Here is an 18,552-nt window from a genome sequence, read left to right as displayed (position 1 = left end):
TGAACATCCTTCAGGTCAAATCATCTGCTGCATTAGATGCAAACATCTGATATAAACTTAGCTCATGCACAAATAGCAGGTTTCAGTCACCCACCTGTCCAAGACCTCATTCCGGCGAGCCGATATCTCTGGCTTGGAGTAGTGGTCGGCCCCAATGAGCTGGTCAGCGAACGACTGCAAGGCTGCGATCTTCTCCTCCTGCACGTTGATGGCCTTGTCGAAGTCCTCGTGCTTCTTGATGAGCGCCTCCACGCTGTCCAGGGAGTCGCCCTTGTCATCGCTCGCCAGGAAGGCCTCGCGGGCTGCCATCCAGTTCTCAGCCTGCTCGCAGTCGCGGTTGAACAACTGCGGGGTACATAACATGCTTAGAGACACCTCCGTCTGCGCAGGTAAACGCCGAAACACTCTGCATTGTGATCCATCAGCCTTAGAGCATATAGCTGCCTGCATTGACTGGACTGGCAGGAACATAAATGGCAGGATCTGACATGAGCTTCTGAAGACCAGAAGGCCCAGCCGGCCTTACCTGCAGCTCCAGGCACTGGTCCAGCATCATGCGCCTCTGCACCCAGGCCTTCTCCAGGTCGGCCCGCTCACGATCCAATGCCTCCAGCTTCTCCTGTATCTCAGGGCTGGCAAAGTGGCCGCGTGCCAGCAGCTGCTGGCCGAACTGTTCGAAGGCTTGGAAAGTTCCGGCGCGGGCGTCAATCTCTGTGCGGTGCTCCTGGGGTTTAACCAAACAGGTCAGAGGTGAGTTCTTCAGTCCATTTACCATTACTACTGATATTTTTGATCCTTTAATCCAAGACTTATTTTCGATTCATGTAATAAACATCTGACTAGTCTAGTACAGCTAAGGTTATACAAGCACAGTAGAAGAGCCACTCGTCAGATTTGAGCCTATAAGCTTTCTGGATGCAAAGGAACATTCTTATTTTCTATGGCATTATTAAGCAAGAAGAATATATCCTGTGAACTGGAGAAACGTCCTGCTGATTCCTTCATGGCAGTGCGTCGGTGGTGGTGGATGAAAGGGGTTTGTTAACGTTTCCATACCTGGTGCCTCTCCAGCAGAGCCTCTGCTCCCGTCACGTCCTTGGCTAGCTCATCCGACGACACCAGCCCCCGAATCCCATTGATCCAGGACATCAGGTCCCTACGGTGGTGGGCCAGTCGGGGGAGGTTATTACAGAACTCCACTGCCATGCAGATCAGAGCCCCCCCAGCTCCGCTAACCCCCTCAACCTGAAATCGCTGAGGAACCGCTGCAGGTCGTGGGAGCTGCCCAGCTTGGCCTTGCGCTGGTCGGCTCGGCCCACCAGGCTGCTCCAGGCCGCGTTCAGCTCCGTGCACTTCTCCTGGATGTCATCCACTGCCTCTGGGTGTGACTGGATCAGCCGCTCCGCCGTCTCGCCCAGGGAGTTCACCTGCACGCCAGGGCATATGGTCAGGCCTCACCGTTCATTCCAATTTGCAGCGGCTGAAGCACATTTTTTCACATTGATGTTCTTCTACATGATGTGCGGTGGGAATTCTAGCTTTGGTAGGGGCTTAGAGTTCAGTCTGGGGAAGGTCTGCATGCTCACCTTGTCTCCCAGAGCGGCCAGGTCTCTCTCGAAGCCCTCGTGTTTGCGCTGGAGAGCCTGCACGCTGGCCAGGTCATGGCCGTAATTGTCGGTGTTCAGGGCCTGATTCTTCTCCTCGATCCACTCCTTGGTCTCGTCGGCATCCCTGCAGGTACACAGGGAGGCAGAAGGTGTGGCCTTGCCTGCTAACAGGCCTTCCAGCTCTGTGCCTGTGAACGGCCCTCCTTTCAAGAGGAGCGTGTGTACATGCGCACGTTTGCTTTCTGATGACCGGGGATGGATGGATGGATGGATGGATGGGGGCCTACCTGTGGAACCTCTGCACCTCGTGAGCGCTGCCCAGAACGTTGCTCCTCTCCTCAGCCAACTTCTGCAGCGACCTCCAGCGCTCGTTCAGTTCCTGCGACGCATAAACAGAGGCATTACTGAGGCAGCCTCTCTCTGCCTGCGGCCACGTGTGAGAGTTTGGTGACTGTAACCAATGAGACTCAGCACTACAGTCTACAAAAGTAAATAAGGTCACACCACAAGGAGATATATGGTCCATAGCCAAATGCCACATGACATAAAACAGAAGTCGACACTGTGGAATGCCATGGTCTGGGTAGGGGGGGGCGATGGGTGTTGGAACATGGGGACTCCATGGAATGCCACGGCAATGATGGGATGATGGAACGAAACTGGGACGACAGTGAGAGGAAGATGGGCAGGCTGGAGGATCTGTTAGGGATGGTCTACTGGCCAATATGGGAGTGATGAAGCAGGTGGAAGGAACACACACAGAGCGGCTGGGGGGGGGGGGGGCACTCTTACCTTGATGGTGTTAAAACTAGCCACCGTTTGTACAGTCAAACGCATAGACTGGATCAAAATAAGATGAGAGCAGAAAGAAGGGAAAAAAACAAAATCACACCAGTCATAAGGTGTCGCCATGTTAGTCAGGAACTCAGTGGAGTCTTAAAAACCTTTCCTTACCCCAGGAAAGAGAGAATGAGCAAGACCACCAACCAATCAGAGCCCCTTACCAACAAATCAGAGCCTCCCCACTGACCAATGAGAGCCGACCAATCAGAACCCCCAAGTTTATTAATTAATCAATGATGCTTGAAGTCCTCAAGTAACAAAAACCAAACAAAATGTTCTGACAAATTCTCCTCTGGAATATTATTTTAAAAAGTAAGGAAAATTAAGTGTTCTTTTATGTACTTAGAGACAAACAGAGGGACTGTGAATTGAAGGTCTGTACCAATGATCATAGATCTGATTTATTTTTCATTTTAATGCAATTTAAAGGACAGGATTTTTGTTTCTTTGTATGAATCATGTCGATCTTTGTGGCACTATCCTGGCCAGCCCCAGCCTGTGTCACATGAAGCGCCGAGCCGTATACAAGGTGCCTGTCAACACAATGACTGACTCTTTGCTTTTACAACATAGAACAACATAGATCAAGCACAGGATCTAAAGCACATGATTACAAGCGTGTCGCTTGCTTAACCTTCGTGTTAGTGTCGCTTCATGTGTTTAAAACAGCCACTTCACTGAGCTGATCAGAACTTTGCCTCTTAGGAAGATCATTTCAGGGTAAGAGATTTGACATACCTTCCATGGGGAGACATTTTTGGAATCAGGGTGATCCTGCAAAAAGAGAGGATTATCACTGAGGGCCTGTACCAGGAGTCGGGGTGGCTTAAGCCACTGTCACAATGCTGTAGACACCAGATAAGCATAATATATGACAAAGCTCACCTTTCCAGGAGCTGCACCTAACATCTCCTGTTGCTGTGTAAAAGAGAAAGATCAGGACACATGTTAAAACTAGATATCTTCAGCCCCCATTTAATGAGGAACCCTCCCTCCCCTTATTTTGGCAGTTGGACTGCTCCAGGCCCCTCCCCTTATTTTGGCAGTTGGACTGCTCCAGGCCCCTCCCCTTATTTTGGCAGTTGGACTGCTCCAGGCCCCTCCCCTTCCACCCTCACCTGCGCCTGCAGGACGGGCGTCTCCTCGGCCATCAGCCCCTCGGCCTCCAGCTCCGATGCCACGTTGTTGATGTCGCGGAGGCGTGACTCGTTGGCCTTCAGGTCCTACGAGGAAAAAGTCGAGGAGTGCAGGAGGTCAGAGATGCAGTTCAGGGGTTTATCGCGCTTTGAGGACATCCAACCACGTTTGGGTTTGAAAAGAAATCAGCAGCCAGTCGCCACGTTAAGGATGCCGTGGAAGACCTTTCGCCAGCTGCTGTTTGGAAGCCTGTGCTCTTCCACTCCTCCTTTTGTGCGGATCTTAGTCCTGCATTGATTCTAAACGTGAAGACATCCTGAGGATGTTCTGCTTGGCTGACCAATGCAATGATCTCACACTATTCTCTTTCAAATGTCTTTTCATTGATTTGAAAAATTGCAACAGTAAGAACACTCCAGAACAATACTATACTTCCCCCCTCCTCCCTTTCTCCCCCTTTTATCCCCCTATTTTCCTTTTTTCCCTATCTTTCATTTGAACGTATCTCACACTATTCTCAGCAATTTCATAAATACAAAAAAAAATAGAACACAACAAAAATCTATGGACAGCAATTATTTTCTTTTATTGCATGAAAAAAGTAATATAATATAGTAAAGGTATGTCTTCCCAAGAATCTGGTGATATGTTTCATGATGCAGGGGTCACAATTCAATATATTTGTAGCCTGGAAGCTATATATTTAGATTTTTTTTTTAAATCGAATTTTAATACAACTGTCAGACCAATGCAATCAGAACAGTGGGATCTGCATTTACGTGTATTACAGTTCCTGTAACATCATAGCACTAGTTTTTGTGCCATCTGAGCAAAGGAATTAGCATTTGCCTATATTGTAAGTCCACATTTAAGCTCTGTACACCACGGAACCAGACCTTTTTTAACCCAGCCATGAGAAATGTTGCTAGTCAGCTGGGTTTGCTAATACCAATGTTAGACGTCAATACGCGCATCTTTTCAACGTGGCACCACCTACCTTCTGGAAGTCATCAAACTTCTTCTGCAGCACCTCCACCTGCTCCAGGTCAGAGGCCACCTCCTCGCTGGTGAGGGCGCTCTCCTTCTCGCTGATCCATTGCTGCAGCTCGCTGGCCTCGCGGAACACCATGAACTTCTTGCAGCTCTTCTCCAGCATGTTCTTACGCTTCTCGCCCAGCTCCAGCAGGGCACCATACCTGTTGGGGTGGAAGGGATCAAGTTAGTCTCCAGCGCCTCTGACTGCGCCTCCTGAAAAAGACCAGCAGGTGGCGCCCTTGGTTTCATTTGCAGACAGAATGGCTTTCAGCTACATTATGGATGGGATGGCCACAGATGACATCATGCCCACACAAATGAGCCAGACAGGAGCCCCCCAACGCATACCTTCCCAAAGTCCACAATGAGCACATTCATAGCACATTTACACGACAGCATGGCAGAACTCCCAATGGATTCTGAGCTTCTAGATTTTGGGCAAAACTGCCAATCTCACATTCCATGGGACAGGAGCAAACCAAACACAGACTCTGCTGCACATTTAAAACACGCTCACACACATGCACACCCTGGATGATGACACCAATGACAGATGGAGGGCGTTTTTTGGGGGAGGGTTTTCGCAAGTACTGACAATGACGTCAGCCATTCATTATCGTGCCAATTCTCCTTGGCTTCACCCTCTCCAAAACAAATCATTGTCGTCATGAATTCTTAAAGGGCTGATGCAAAACAAAATTCAGGGTGGGGGGGGGGCAGAGAGACACCACAGCAGGTGGAAGACAAAATGACTTCAGAGGAACTTGAAACTAAAAAACAACAAACGGCTAGCTGGGATGTGAGTGGCGTAGGGGGGGTGGGGGTGGCGTTGATGGTGATGTGGTTCGGTGGCCTGGGTCGTGCTACTCACAATTCTTCCACCTGCTTCATGCGCACAGAGACGCTGTAGGCCTCCTTGGTGACCAAAGACCTGCGCAGACAACGCAGGCGCATGCAGACGTTAGAGGTTAAGGAGAGGACAAGGGGGGGGGGGGGTTCAATTGGGTCAGCAAGAGGCACAAAATTAGCTGAAAAACGGGAAGATGGTAACATCCACGGGTCGGTAAGGCCGGGTGAAGCGGAGAAACACAGACTTCCCAGCATGCATCACTGGGAAGACTGGGCCAGATCCTGAGGGGAATTGTGAACACAGAAACCCGGGGGAAGAGGGGGGGGTGGGCTGGGGAAATCCGCCAAAGAACCAGGACCTCAGAATCTAAATGAGTCCCAGGACACAGTAAACAATGGCTTGGGATTTCAAAAGCCATTTAATGGCGTCCTGAGAATAAAGGTATTAATCAGTGAAACTAGCTACATCATTCGCTATGTGAAGCTGACTTTACGCAAGTCTCAAAGCTAAGCATTTCTGTGTAAATATAATCCGTGTTAACCAACAAGAAAAACTTCAGGAGTTTTACACACACACACACACACACACACCCACACACACACACACACACACCCACACACACACGTATTCATATCTTTATGGGGACAGTTCATTCATTTCTACGGGAAAAACCCTAATCCCAACAATGACAACCTTAACCCCTACCCAGCCCTAAGCTTAACCATAAGTAATCAAACAAAATACAAGACTTCTGGCTATTTTAGTTTTTTGACTGCAATCACAGATTTTAATAGAATTAAATTTCCCCTTGTGGGGACTGAAAAAATGGTCCCAATAATGTCAAAATAACATAGGTGACCCTCCTGCTCCTTACTGGTTCTCGATCTGCTCCTGCCGCGCTGCGATGCTGCTCTGCTCGTCCAGGAGATTCTCGCGGGATGAGGACTGCGTGGGGTCCAGCTTCTTCACATAGGCGGCCGGCACGAAGCCTTGCCGGTCGTTCACTTCCACCTTCCACCAGTCCTGCAGGGAGACGCGTGAGCAGACGTCAGGCTGGGGGTGTGCCATTCAACGATATTAGTACACGGACAATTAAAATACCTCCACAACCTGCTTTTACAGAGAGATTGTTAGTATCATGCTACAGTGCAGATAGTTGCAGATCTCATTTTGTCAACCAAATCCATTTTGACTCAACAATAAACCGGTAACAGCCAACAGTCAGTACTGCCTTGGATTTCTTGCTCTGTCTCCATTTTGCTCCCTCGTCCCAACATGCAATGCGCAACAGGCAGAACATTCCCAATTTGGCAGCGTAGCAGCTTGGACGACACGGAGGAGTTCGACATCGGTAACGTGGAACTTGCTTCAATTTCCCAAGACAGTTATTTGCCAAATTTGCACAGATAAGGTTTGCATGCTGGATAACAACATAACAAACCTTTTTCACAGCTGAAAGGGTATGCAGACAGTCAGCTAGTAGAACCCATGTGACTGCCTCAGCTGCTACAACCATGTGGTAACTTGCAAAATTACCAAAATGAAAAAGAATCATGATAAGATCGTGTATCGAGATCTTGCCTGAAAAAAAAAAATAATGATATATTTTTGCCATATCCCCCCCCCTGTGTCAGGCCACAGCTGAGGATCGTGGGAATATGGCCTGCATACCCTACACCACGAGACACTTTTTGACAAACTTGACTGACACGCCCCTTTAAGATTATTCACTGGGCTGCAAGGATTCATGAAACAAACTCAAACGCGTCTATCTGGTGTGACGCCTCACTCCTGCCAACATGCTTTGTTCCACTTTATGAAGCATTCTGGGTTACCGAAGATGAACCAGTCATTTTGGCTCCCTCCCACGACAAACCAGCACGAACGCTGTTTGTCTGTCTTGGGGCCCCTTTTCCATAACCTAACTCACTGGGAGGTGGTGTGCAGCTCTGAAGGTTTAGGGCTCTGTGCCTGTGACCAGAAGGTTGTTGGTTCAAATCCTGTCCACGGAAGAATGAATAGGCTCATGATTGTTGGGCCCTTGAGCAAGGCCCTTAACCCTCCTCCAAATGCTCCATGGGTGCTGGATTTAGTTTTTTGACCAGATGCCAAACGGCCAGGATAAACTCCCCACCCCTTTAAGAGAAGGTGACGGTGGCAGTGCTGACAGTAAGGGATACCTTGTTGGTGCTGTTGAGCAGGGTGAGGACGTCGCCCTTCTTCATGGTGACCTCGCGGGGGCTCTTCTCCTGGTAGTCGTAGAGGGCCAGCACCAGCTCCTTGCCCGTCTCATCATCCGTGGGAGCCACTTGTTGCTGGAAAGGAGCATGTAGATGGCGCCGTCAGAACCATTGCAAGGGGTCCGTTCTGTCCCATGGGCCTGGACCTTTAAACAGAACCCCCCCCCCCCGTTCCCCCCCAGGACCCACCCTGCAAGCCTGGGCCTGCTCCTTCAGGGACTCGATGCTGCTACCGTAGGCACTCAGGTCAGACATCAGGGCCTCGTGCTTCTTCAACAGAGCCTGCAGGGGGCGAGAGAGAGCGTCAATTAAAAAACAACAATAAATAGCAAAACCCGTTGGTCGGTTCCATTCTCTTCATTGGATTCTCATATTAGTAGCATTTCAAAACTCATAGACAGTCTCCCAGGAGTTACTACATTAAATCAAGGCTTGTCAGAGGCTAACTATGTTGTCTGTCCAGCATCCATTCATACCACTTATCAGCTACAGGAGAAACCACGAAGCAGACGGACCTGAGTCCACTCCTCTGGCGCTCACCTCGGCAGAGTCCTCGTCCTTGCCGTAGTCAGGGCTCCCCACGATGGGCTCCTTCTCCCGCATCCATGACTCAGCCTCGTTGGCGTCGGCAAAGTACTGCTGTGCCTGCAGTGAGTCCTCCAGGTCCTGGCGACGCTGGGATGCCTTCCCCTTCAGCACCTCCCACTTCCCGCTCAACTCCGCCAGCTTGGCCTTCACCTCGTCCCCGGCAAAGTGACCTGGAGCGGAGAGCCGGCCGGGGTACGCGTCAATCCTCCAGGACTATTTGGGTACCAGACTCAAAGGTTAAACAGCAAGTCCCCGCCTGGGACTCTATCTCCATAACCACAATGGTACCCCCTGCAGCTGGGACTCCTGTAGCATTGTATACAGAGCATGTAGTGACATGGAAAGCTCTGATCAGAATGGAAAGGAGTTTAATCTGGACGGGCGGGTTACAAGAACATACCCTCTTCCACCATGGCCTGGCCCTTCTGAGAGACGGCCTTGATCCGAGGCTCGTGGCCTGCGATCTCGGCCTGCAGTGCCTGGTGCTTCTTCAGAAGATTCTGCACACCAATCAAGTCCTTCCCTAGAAGTACAGAAGAAAAAAGAATCAACCAATATTGGCCGACATGAGGAGATCACGGTTCAGAAGCCACAGTCGGCTGAGTTATCATTTCAACCCAGGCTGATGTGCTGGTTTCCAAAGGCAGATGTCGACAGTGTGGAATGGTCTCACTGCAAATCCAATGACACTCAGCAGGAAACACTGACCCCTGTTGGTGGAAGCGGCGATGGGCTCCTTCTCACGGATCCAGGTCTCCTCATCCTCCACGTCGCGGAAGAGTTGCTGCAGGCGCAGCGAGTCGGCCAGCTTCTGCTTGCGTGCGGCCATGGGCTCCTTCAGCGCCTCGTAGCGGGCCACCAGCGCCTCCTGCTTCCGCTTGATGGTGTCGGCGTCGAAGTGGCCCGCCTCCTGGAACTGCCGGGCCTGGATGGTGATGCCGTCTATGCGGTCCTGACCCGGAAGAGAGGCAGCTTTTAAAGAACGCCGCCACACAGAGCATGGTGTGCCTGCTCAGACATCTTCACGGTGTCACTTCGACCGCGAACACCCACAACCCTCCCGTGTCCGGCTCGCTCGCATGCGGAGCACCTGGTGGGCGGCCACGTCGGCTTCCAGCAGGGCGTGCTTCTTCTGCAGGTTCTGAACGCCCGTCAGGTCCTTGCCGTAGTCGTCGGAGGCCAGGTGGCCCTCCACCTCATACAGCCACAGCTCGATGTCCTCCACGTTGCGGTTGAACTGCTGCTGCTGGTTGGCCTCGCGGAGCTTGATGCCTGAGCAGATTGGGAGGGGGTCAGGATCAGAGATATGGGCACCGGTACCACATGGGCTCCTTGCCAGATAGAACCTGCAAGGCTGTAGCCCATCCTACTCCTACCCCAAAAAGGTCCAACAGCAATCCCCACCACCCAGTGATTTTCGCCTCCCAGTCACGACTGTAAAGGCCCGTCTGAAGAGAAGCCCACCTTTCAGCTCGGTAGCTTCCAGCAGCCGCTTCCACATGGCGCTGACCTCGCCCATGCGGGCCGACACCTCGTCCAAGGCGTAGTGCCGGGCATCCAGCAGCTCCTGGCCGGACTTGTGCAGGGCGTCCACGCGGCTCTGATTAGCCGAGAGCTCCGCCTCGAAGGCCTGGTGCTTCTGCACTTTGCCCTGCAGGTTTGAGGGGTCCTGGGGTGTGTGTGGGGCACAAAGCACCCAAATTAATATATTACATATATATATGTATACTCACATATTTATTCATAAAGAGAATTTATATAAGCCTGTGTCCTGAAGGATGGGAGCACCGAGGCCTTCCCAAGTCTCACTCAGAAAATGCATCAGAATCTGTCAGTATATCTGCCAGTTGTCACATGTGACTCCCCAGCACTCTGATGGAAGGCCTGCTTCGCGGGGTGGGAAAAGTCGGACAGCACCAGCCTCCAGGAGAACGGCCTGCTTCACTAAGCGCCTTGCCTTGTAGGCCTCGTCTGTGGCGGTCTTCATCTTCTCATTGATCCAGCTCTTCAGCTCGTCCGAGTCACGGAAGAACTGCTGCAGGTGGAATGAGTCCTCCAGAGCGGCCCGGCGGGACTGAGCGCGCTCATGCAGGGCGTTACGTCGGCTCAGCAGCTGCGAGGAGGGGAGCACACGGCCGCGTCAGACAGCGGACTTCCCATTTACATCAGCTTGGTTATTAGTCTAGACTAGGGTTTCCCAACCCGGTGAACAGGGACCAACTGACGGCCCATGTTTTTGCTCCCTCTCAGCTCCGAGCAAAAACGTGGACTGTCTGCAGGTCCCCGTGGACCGGATTGGAGAACACTAGCCTAGAACATTCTGCCTGATGGCCCCCAGCACTCACCGCGTCCCTACGGGTGGCCACGTCCTCCTTGGCATAGTGGTTGTTCTGGATCAACTTGGTAGCAAATTCATCCAAGGCCTGAATATTTCACAGACGAAAAACAAAAGTTGACGACATGACCGAATTGCTCCAATATTAAGCTACAAAGCCAGCTGGGTCTCTCTTACAGTTATTTTCTCCTCCTGTGCGCTAAGCGACTTCTCGAAGTCCTCGTGCTTCTTCAGCAGGGCCTCCACACTGTCCAGCGAGTCTCCCAGGTCCTCGTTCAGGAGGAAGGCCTGTAAAAGGCGACAGGACGCCGAGTTAGACAGAGAAGCAGAAGAACCAGTATTGGGTACCATATGACCACAGCATTAACTGCCTGATTAGAACACTAATCAAACATGCAAATAAATGGAAACAACGAACATCCTTTTGAAAAGATAGATTAATATGCTTTTTATTAAAAACTCTAAACTGATACGGCAAGTAATTATCCTGAAAATTAATGCGATAAGGTTGCCATATTATTCTGCATATCGATGATGCATGGATCCCATTGGTTCTTGCGTGTCAAGGGAGGAGCCTCACCTCCTGCTTGCTCATCCAGTTGTCCACCTGCTCGGTGTCCCTGTAGAAGAGCTGCAGGTCCATGCACTGCTCGTACTGCTGCCTGCGCAGCTCCCACAGCTCCAAGAGGGATTCCTTCTCCTCAGCCAGGACTCCCAGCTGCGAGGACAGGGAGACGACACAGTCACATACAAGAGGCGAGGCCTTACTGAAATGGGCGGGACATCACAAAAGGGGGCGGGGCTACCTTCTCTTTCACTTCCTCGGAGGCGTAGTGCCCGGTGTTGAGGAGGGCCTGACCAGCCTCGTCCGTCCCCTTGAAGCTGTCCTCATGGGCATCGATTTCTCCCTGGAGATTAAGTCAGCAGGGATCAAAACATGCCTGTGTCACCCCCGTAATCTTGAGGAGGACGGGATTCAAAATGTGCTGCTCTGCAAGATAAGCCTCCATGTGTCTTATTTATTTATTTTGAGGGGTGGGGGGGTGTTGAATAATCAGGAATAGTGTTTGGGGTCACCTTATGTTCCTGATGTCGGTCCAGAAGGGCTTCAGCACCGGCGACGTCATTGGCTAGCTCATCGGCATTAATCAGGGCTTTCATCTCCGTCACCCAGCTGGTCAGGTCGCGGAAATCCGCCGTGAAGCGCTGCAGCCTGCAGGGGGCGACATCGAGCACTGCCATCAAAACTGCCAACCGCCCCTATTACAGGACTATGAGCTGCCAGCTCCCTATACCAGCATCAATAGAGCTCATCAACTGCAAACTGGATTGGATGTTTTTTATGGAAAAAATTAAAAAGCTTTAATCTATTCGATATGTGGATCAGCTAAGCTATTTCCAGGAATCCCAGTAGTTCACAGGCAAGCTGTAAGGGGGGGGGGAAGAGAGCTGGGGCCCTCACCCACCTGTAGGAGTCGTTGAGGTGGGCGTGGCGCTCTGCTGCCAGGGTGCGGATCTGCTCCCAGTTGGCAATGAGCTCGTCCCTCTTCAGATGGATCTGGGTAGCGTTCTGGGGGTGGCTCTGCTGCAGCCGCTCCGCCTCTGTACCCAGGGTGTTCACCTGAACGAAGAGGCGTGTCATCGTCATGGCAACCGCCTCACACCGCCTGGAGGGCCGTGTCCCGGTGCCGGTTCCCGCCCGCTCACCTTGTCCTCCAGGGCGGCCAGGTCCCTCTCCAGGCCCTCGTGCTTCCGCAGCAGGGCCTGCACGCTCGCCAGGTCGCGGCCAAAGTCGTCCGACGCCATCAGCTGCTCCTTCTCCCTGATCCAGCTGATGGTCTCGTCCACGTCCCTGCCGGCCCAGACCCCGGTCAGCATGCAGGTCGCAGGTCAATGGCCCCTCCCCCAACCAGTGTCACTCAGCAGAGGCATCGCTGTGGCCCCACCCTAAATCACTCCAGAGCCACCCTCCGATGTTTCAAACTTGATAAATAGCCAGCTAGTAGCATCAGAAGATCGCAGCCAGTTATTTGGTTAGCAGAACATGCTGCTACAGTGTCTCCTGAATAAGAAATGTGTTTATTAAATATTTAGTGCAGTGACTGTTTCTGGCCAAAAGTGAGTCCTTGGGGCCTCATGTTACCCAGCATTACATATAACCTACCAAGATTAAGATTTGAGCTATAATTGAGGTGTGCACGAGTGAAAGTGTGTGTGTGTGTGTGTGTGTGTGGGGTGTGGGGTCATACCTGTTGAACCGCTGCACCTCAGATGACCCAAATAGCTTGGTCTGCCGCTGCTGGGCCAGGTCCTTGAGGCGCTTCCATGCGGCATTGACCTCCTCCTTCTTCCGTGTGATCAGTGCCGCCTCGGGGTGCGCCTCCTGCACCAACTTCTCCGCCAGCTGGTTCACGTCGTTGACACGCTCCTCATGGGCCGCCAGGTCCGTCTGGAACCCCTCAAACTTCTTCTGCAGCACCTCCACATGCTCCAGGTCTTGACCCAGCTCCTCAGAGGTGGCGATGGGCTCCTGAGAAAGGAAACGGGTTCGCGTAAGTACACACCGTAAGTGTGTAACACTGGAAGCCGGCACAGTGGGGTCAAGGGCACAGACCTATAACCAGAAGGTTGCTGGTTCACGTCCCAGAAATGAGCATTTTACACTTTATTTATTTTATCCAAAGCAACGTACATTTTCGATTATGTCACAGTTGAAATAATACCTATAAATGTGAGGGGGGGGGGGTCTTATGCACTAGGAACACACTCGCCTTGTCGCTGATCCAGTCCAGTGCATCCTCACACTCCCGCAGGTACAGCACCAGCTTCTGGGCCTGGAGAAGCCGCTCGCCCTTCTCCCGGGTCCTCAGAAGGAGCAGCTCCCACAGCCGGTGCAGCTCCTCCAGGCGAGTCTGCAGAAACCAGGAAGCCACCGGCGAATCAGTACCAGGGACAGGGAGGGAGAGAGAGCGAGAGAAAGAACGACCACCGACCGCGGACATTCCGAGCTGGGAGGGAACAGAAACAGGGTCCAGACTGTGTTTCCTTGAGGACCGGGTTGGGAAACACTGCTCTAACGCATAATAAACACCAGGTCATTAGCAGAGGCGAATCCCACCAGTTTATCATGATTTCCTTTTCCAGTAAGAACATGCAGCTAGTGTGGCCCCCAGAAAGGGGCACGCAGTAAATATGACGCCTTTCATACCAAACATTAAAACCTCTGAACGAAGTCTGAACAATGAATTAAGAATCGTTAAGAATTGTTCAAATCATTTGACAATCAGCTATAATATTCACTGAAAGGCAGACAGGATGAAGCAAACAGGCCATGTCGTGACCGGTATGGTGACATGTGAAACGCCAGGGCTCACACGTTTTTATAAAGGAGTGTAAATGATCTGTTAATGAGAGAAAGCAGCCCAGTGGGTGATGAGACACGTTCCGACCGGCTTGGGGAGACCTGCTCCTCCTGGGGGGCCTTACCCGGATGATTTCGAAAGCAAAGTGGCCCTCGGTGATCATCAGGTTGCCCGTCTCGTCCAGCTTGACGATGGCTCCAGAGTTCGCCTGCACCTCTGCCTCGAAGGCCTGGTGCTTCTGCAGCTTTCCCTGGGGGAGGAAGTGATGTCAGAGCCCGGTACCTGGTCTCCACATGGCTGACTGTGAATAAACACAGGTCCAACCCAAACAGACATATTTAACACTTTTAACGCAAACATGCACCAGATTAGACAGGTTTATATGGGGATTAGCGGTTAGCTTCCTGGATGGTATCCTGGTTTGGAGAAATAAGGACCGCCCAGCCATCTGCTAAGTGAGGCTACCCCAGGCTGTCCACGCAGTCTGACCTCCCCAAGCCTCGGCCCCCCACCTGCAAGTTGGTGGGGTCTTTGTAGCTCTCATCAGAGGCGATCTGCAGCTTCTCCTGGATCCACTTCTCCAGCTCGTCGGCGTCACGTCGGAAGAACTGGAAACGGTAGGAATCCTCCAACTTCTGCCGCCGCTGGGCCGACAGCTCCTTGAAGCGCCGGTACCGGTCCAGAACCTGCTGCCGCCGGTCCTGGATGTCATCGGCCGTCTCCAGCACCTTGGTCCCACTAGTGTCCATCATCTGGTCTGGATGGAATGGAAAAAATGTAAGAGAAAAAATAAAAAATGTACATTTATACCAACCACATTCACGTACATCTTAAGTCAGATGTAACTTTGCAAGTTATAATGTAAATAATAACAGTTAGTGAACTTATAAAAGGTGTATAATCGTGATAATTGATCAGAATAGAATAAAGTTTCTTTATTGTCATCATAATCTTCGCTCGATGGACTTTCTAAATCAGATTGTTCCTAAAGTAAGAACTGAACTGGGAAAGAAAACCTTCAGGTTTTCAGCACCTTACACATGGAACAGACTTCAAGCTGAACTCCGTCTGCACAACTTAATGCCCCCGAAGGAATTTAAAACTCTTCTAAAGACTCTGGAGACTAGGCTGTCTGTATGTAAATGTATATTCTGATTATGTTTCTGTAATATTATGCAAGACTTTGCACTAACACTGTGTTGCTGCTGCCTTGGCCAGGCCTCCCTTGAAAAAGAGATCTGTGATCTCAATGGGACAAACCTGGTTAAATAAAGGTTAAATAAGATAAAAATTGGTGTGTACAACAAATTTTGGGTGCATTACCAGAGCAGAGCACTTATAAATAACAAAGCACACAGTAAAATAAACAAATATGCACTAGAGAGAAAAATTGCACTGAAGAAAACAGCGGCGTCTATCAATTCAATGCTAAAATGCATAAATGGATTCTTGAAATTTAAAGTTTATAGATATGAACAGTGGGAGCCCTTTGGTAATATTTGGGCAGGTGAACATCAGGGGAGGGGGCACCGGCCCAAAGCAGAACCCCATGGCACACATGCTGACCACAGCAACTGATAGATACGCTGATGCGTTCATCTGCGGAGTGTCAGACTGCTGGATGAAACTGCAGGATATCAAATGCCGCAGAACCAGGGGTGAGATTTGACCCCACGGGCCTGGAGACGTGATGCAGGAACACGGCGCATCGAGCACCGCAACACCATGCTGATACATGGCCACCCATTTCCAGGATCCACGGCCGATTCTAATGGGGTGGGGGGCATAAGAGTGGCTGTAATTCACAGAGAGGGGCCGAACTTATCACTACCACTGATGCGTTTTAAATCGGTGAGGAAAGGGGGGGGCACTCTGGGGGCTGACGACAGACACTGTTGGCACGGACACGATTCTGTTGGAGTCTGAGACGACACGAAACAGAACAGAGGGGTAACCATGGGACCACACACAAAGCCCACAAACAGCCCGGCAAAAAAAAATAAAAAATAGCCCTTTATGCACCTCAGTGTCAAACTGTGAAAGATGGGGGTGGAACCAGACCTGATGCATCACTCTGCAGAGGCAGAGAACCGGAGCATGGCACCATCTCCACGGCACAGATCCAGTGTCAGCCCGCCCACATCGTAGCACAGCAGTGCATCACCGCGGGAATCGACGACCTTTGTGTTGCCATGAGAACAACCAGTGCCGGCCACCCCGCTGGCGAGCTGGTGAGTCTGCACCCCTGGCCCCATGAGGGATGGGGTTTGGTCACCACAGCGCCATCAATAGCGTCAGGCTGCTTGGTCACATTTAAAATGCAGGGGAAACAGGGACGCCTGCTTCGGCGGCCAACTCACCAGACAGCGTTACACAGCGGGAGAAGCTCCGCTAACAAGGCTGCAGTATACGCGTTTAAGGTGTCACTTCTGCTGATATACTAGCAGAGAGAAGAAATGAAACATAAAGCATATCACTGTGTGTGTCGGGTGGGGGGGGGGGGGGGGGTACTCAGGCAGGATGAAGGCCGTCTTTGTCCTGGCCTAGGAGACAGCATGGGAGGTCGACACCCCCACCCTGCATCATTCACAGATGGCTGATCTACTAAACCCAGGACCAGCTGAGATCAGCAACACTACCCCCCCACCTGACCCTGAGCCCAGACCAATCAGCCCATGGACCGAAGAGCAACATTCATAATCATATCATAATAAAGTTTATTATTTAAAATTTTTATTTAAAAAATACACATTTAAAACTAATGTACAGGCCTACCAGAGGAAGCATATTTTAATCGTTTTAAGGATCTAACAAACAACAGAAGACGTTTTTGGATGCAGCGTGTGGCTGAGCAGGCGAAGCCTCCCAGCCTGTATTCCGAAGGTTGTCGGTTTGAGTCCCGCTTTGCCAGAAGAGTCACATGTCCATGGGCCCTAACCCCCCCAGCTCCAAGGGCACTATTGCAGGTGGCTGCCCTTCACTGACACAGCTTGCTCTCACATACACGTGTCTCATGGAGAGCAAAGCGAGGCAGGTGTGAAGAGAATTTACCTAAGTGTGATCAATGAAGTGTCACTATTAGTATAAATATCCCATTAATTCATTCATCAAAATAGTATCACCACATGGAAAAGGCTATTGTTTCAGAACTGAACACCGGTCACCTTCCCGCAGGACCATAAACACAAGACCGACGGTTTTTAAATGCTGAAGACTCCTGTAAAGAGAATTGCTAAATACAAACCCAAACAAACATGTTTTTCATTTAACCTTTAACAGAAATAACAATATGAGCTCATCTTACATATGGGTGGCCTGTTCCGCTTTCGCAGCTGGTGTAATTAAATGCTGAAGCGGTACAATCAATGAGCTTAAATCTGATTTGTCAGATTCAAAGATGGGCAAGAAACAATAGGGTCACTGGGCGTTGAGCCAATCCCAAGGAGCAGAGGGCGCGAAGATAGTAATAGTAATAAATATTATTATCATTATTATTAATCATCATCATCATTAACATTAATAATAATAATTTATTATTATTATTCTGGCACTGCTCTAGTTTGTATATCCTTGTCCCCCAGAGGGCATCATGTGACAGTTTGGGTTTACAGCCCAGATATTAAGGGACCAAACTCCCAAAAGCAGCAATCCAGCCCAGTGACAGAGGCTTCCAGAGGTTAGGCTCGATTCCTGCTTAAAGGAGGGTAACAGCATCGAAGCAGCCCAGAGGAGATGCCCCCCCCACACAGAGACACACCCCAAAAACCACAGGGCTATGCTGGCTGTCATTTTCGCTTTCAGCGTGACAGCATGACGCGGCAGCCCCCGCTAAAATCCTGTCAGGTGGACTCCGCCTCCAGCACTGGGTCCGCATTACAGCCAGCATGCGGATAAACGGTGAGGTTCTCGCCCCCCCGCTCGACTGTGCCCCCCCGCCGCCCCCATGGACTCTAGAACATTCCTCACATTCCCCGCACACACCCAGCGGCGCTGCACACATTCCAGAGCCGTGACGCACCTACGCCAGCAGCTCCTTTTACACGCAGTAGGGCCTTGAGAACACACACACCTGCAGATCCGTGTCCCGACCTTCCTGAAAGGCAAACTGCTGTCGAGGTTATGAATGAGGATGCCGGCTGCCGGAGCAGCAGGGGAAATAAGAGGACGTCTCCGTTAGTGATAGCACCATGAACTACCAATAACATGGCCTAAGTTTAAAACTTTATCCGCTTACAAAATACTTAGGCGACCTGTCAGTAACGTCCAAAGGTCTAAAATGACACAGCATTTGCATTCGCGGGCGCAGCTCAGTGCTTCCGGGTGTGGCTGCAACCTTACGTGAGCGGTTTTAATAATCGAAGAACTTAATAAGGTGACCGGATATGTTGAGTTTTTCCTTCAGCTGCTGCTTTGTTGTTCAGGATAAGAATGAATAAAGAAAAACTTAAAATAAGTTCCAATCAGGACTGACTTATTAAGAGCTCAGTCAGAACTGAAGTCTGGAGGGCAGTTCGAGGCCACTCGTGTCACGAAGGTGGCCATATTGGAATGAGAT

The 18,552-nt window shown here is 50.9% G+C and overlaps 1 protein-coding gene across 9 annotated transcripts in view; it reads right to left on the bottom strand.

Annotated features, from left to right (window-relative positions):
* Positions 1-18,552, bottom strand: part of LOC111858699 (spectrin alpha chain, non-erythrocytic 1) — a 31,321-nt gene that overhangs the window by 9,082 nt on the left and 3,687 nt on the right. For 5 of the 9 annotated variants that reach the window (XM_023840667.2, XM_023840672.2, XM_023840674.2 and 2 more), the window contains exons 2-33: positions 14,510-14,754; positions 14,122-14,247; positions 13,407-13,547; positions 12,885-13,165; positions 12,343-12,487; positions 12,102-12,256; positions 11,713-11,848; positions 11,442-11,543; positions 11,216-11,353; positions 10,813-10,923; positions 10,646-10,723; positions 10,258-10,413; positions 9,765-9,969; positions 9,391-9,572; positions 9,009-9,252; positions 8,701-8,823; positions 8,253-8,470; positions 7,902-7,994; positions 7,653-7,787; positions 6,347-6,495; positions 5,494-5,553; positions 4,585-4,783; positions 3,569-3,673; positions 3,336-3,368; positions 3,189-3,224; positions 2,400-2,447; positions 1,895-1,986; positions 1,587-1,731; positions 1,246-1,427; positions 1,057-1,156; positions 527-724; positions 95-345 (exon numbers count right to left, since the gene is read on the bottom strand). In XM_023840667.2, coding sequence (XP_023696435.2) covers positions 95-345; positions 527-724; positions 1,057-1,156; positions 1,246-1,427; positions 1,587-1,731; positions 1,895-1,986; positions 2,400-2,447; positions 3,189-3,224; positions 3,336-3,368; positions 3,569-3,673; positions 4,585-4,783; positions 5,494-5,553; positions 6,347-6,495; positions 7,653-7,787; positions 7,902-7,994; positions 8,253-8,470; positions 8,701-8,823; positions 9,009-9,252; positions 9,391-9,572; positions 9,765-9,969; positions 10,258-10,413; positions 10,646-10,723; positions 10,813-10,923; positions 11,216-11,353; positions 11,442-11,543; positions 11,713-11,848; positions 12,102-12,256; positions 12,343-12,487; positions 12,885-13,165; positions 13,407-13,547; positions 14,122-14,247; positions 14,510-14,754 — 4,612 coding nt within the window. The remainder of the gene's footprint in view (positions 1-94; positions 346-526; positions 725-1,056; positions 1,157-1,245; positions 1,428-1,586; positions 1,732-1,894; positions 1,987-2,399; positions 2,448-3,188; positions 3,225-3,335; positions 3,369-3,568; positions 3,674-4,584; positions 4,784-5,493; positions 5,554-6,346; positions 6,496-7,652; positions 7,788-7,901; positions 7,995-8,252; positions 8,471-8,700; positions 8,824-9,008; positions 9,253-9,390; positions 9,573-9,764; positions 9,970-10,257; positions 10,414-10,645; positions 10,724-10,812; positions 10,924-11,215; positions 11,354-11,441; positions 11,544-11,712; positions 11,849-12,101; positions 12,257-12,342; positions 12,488-12,884; positions 13,166-13,406; positions 13,548-14,121; positions 14,248-14,509; positions 14,755-18,552) is intronic. The other 4 variants (XM_023840670.2, XM_023840675.2, XM_023840676.2 and 1 more) reach the window with 2 other exon arrangements.

Source organism: Paramormyrops kingsleyae, chromosome 2, assembly GCF_048594095.1.
Source record: "Paramormyrops kingsleyae isolate MSU_618 chromosome 2, PKINGS_0.4, whole genome shotgun sequence".
Classification (NCBI taxonomy): Eukaryota; Metazoa; Chordata; class Actinopteri; order Osteoglossiformes; family Mormyridae; genus Paramormyrops; species Paramormyrops kingsleyae.
Note: the sequence above shows the minus strand (reverse complement) of the source record. Positions and strands in the feature narration are given on the sequence as shown.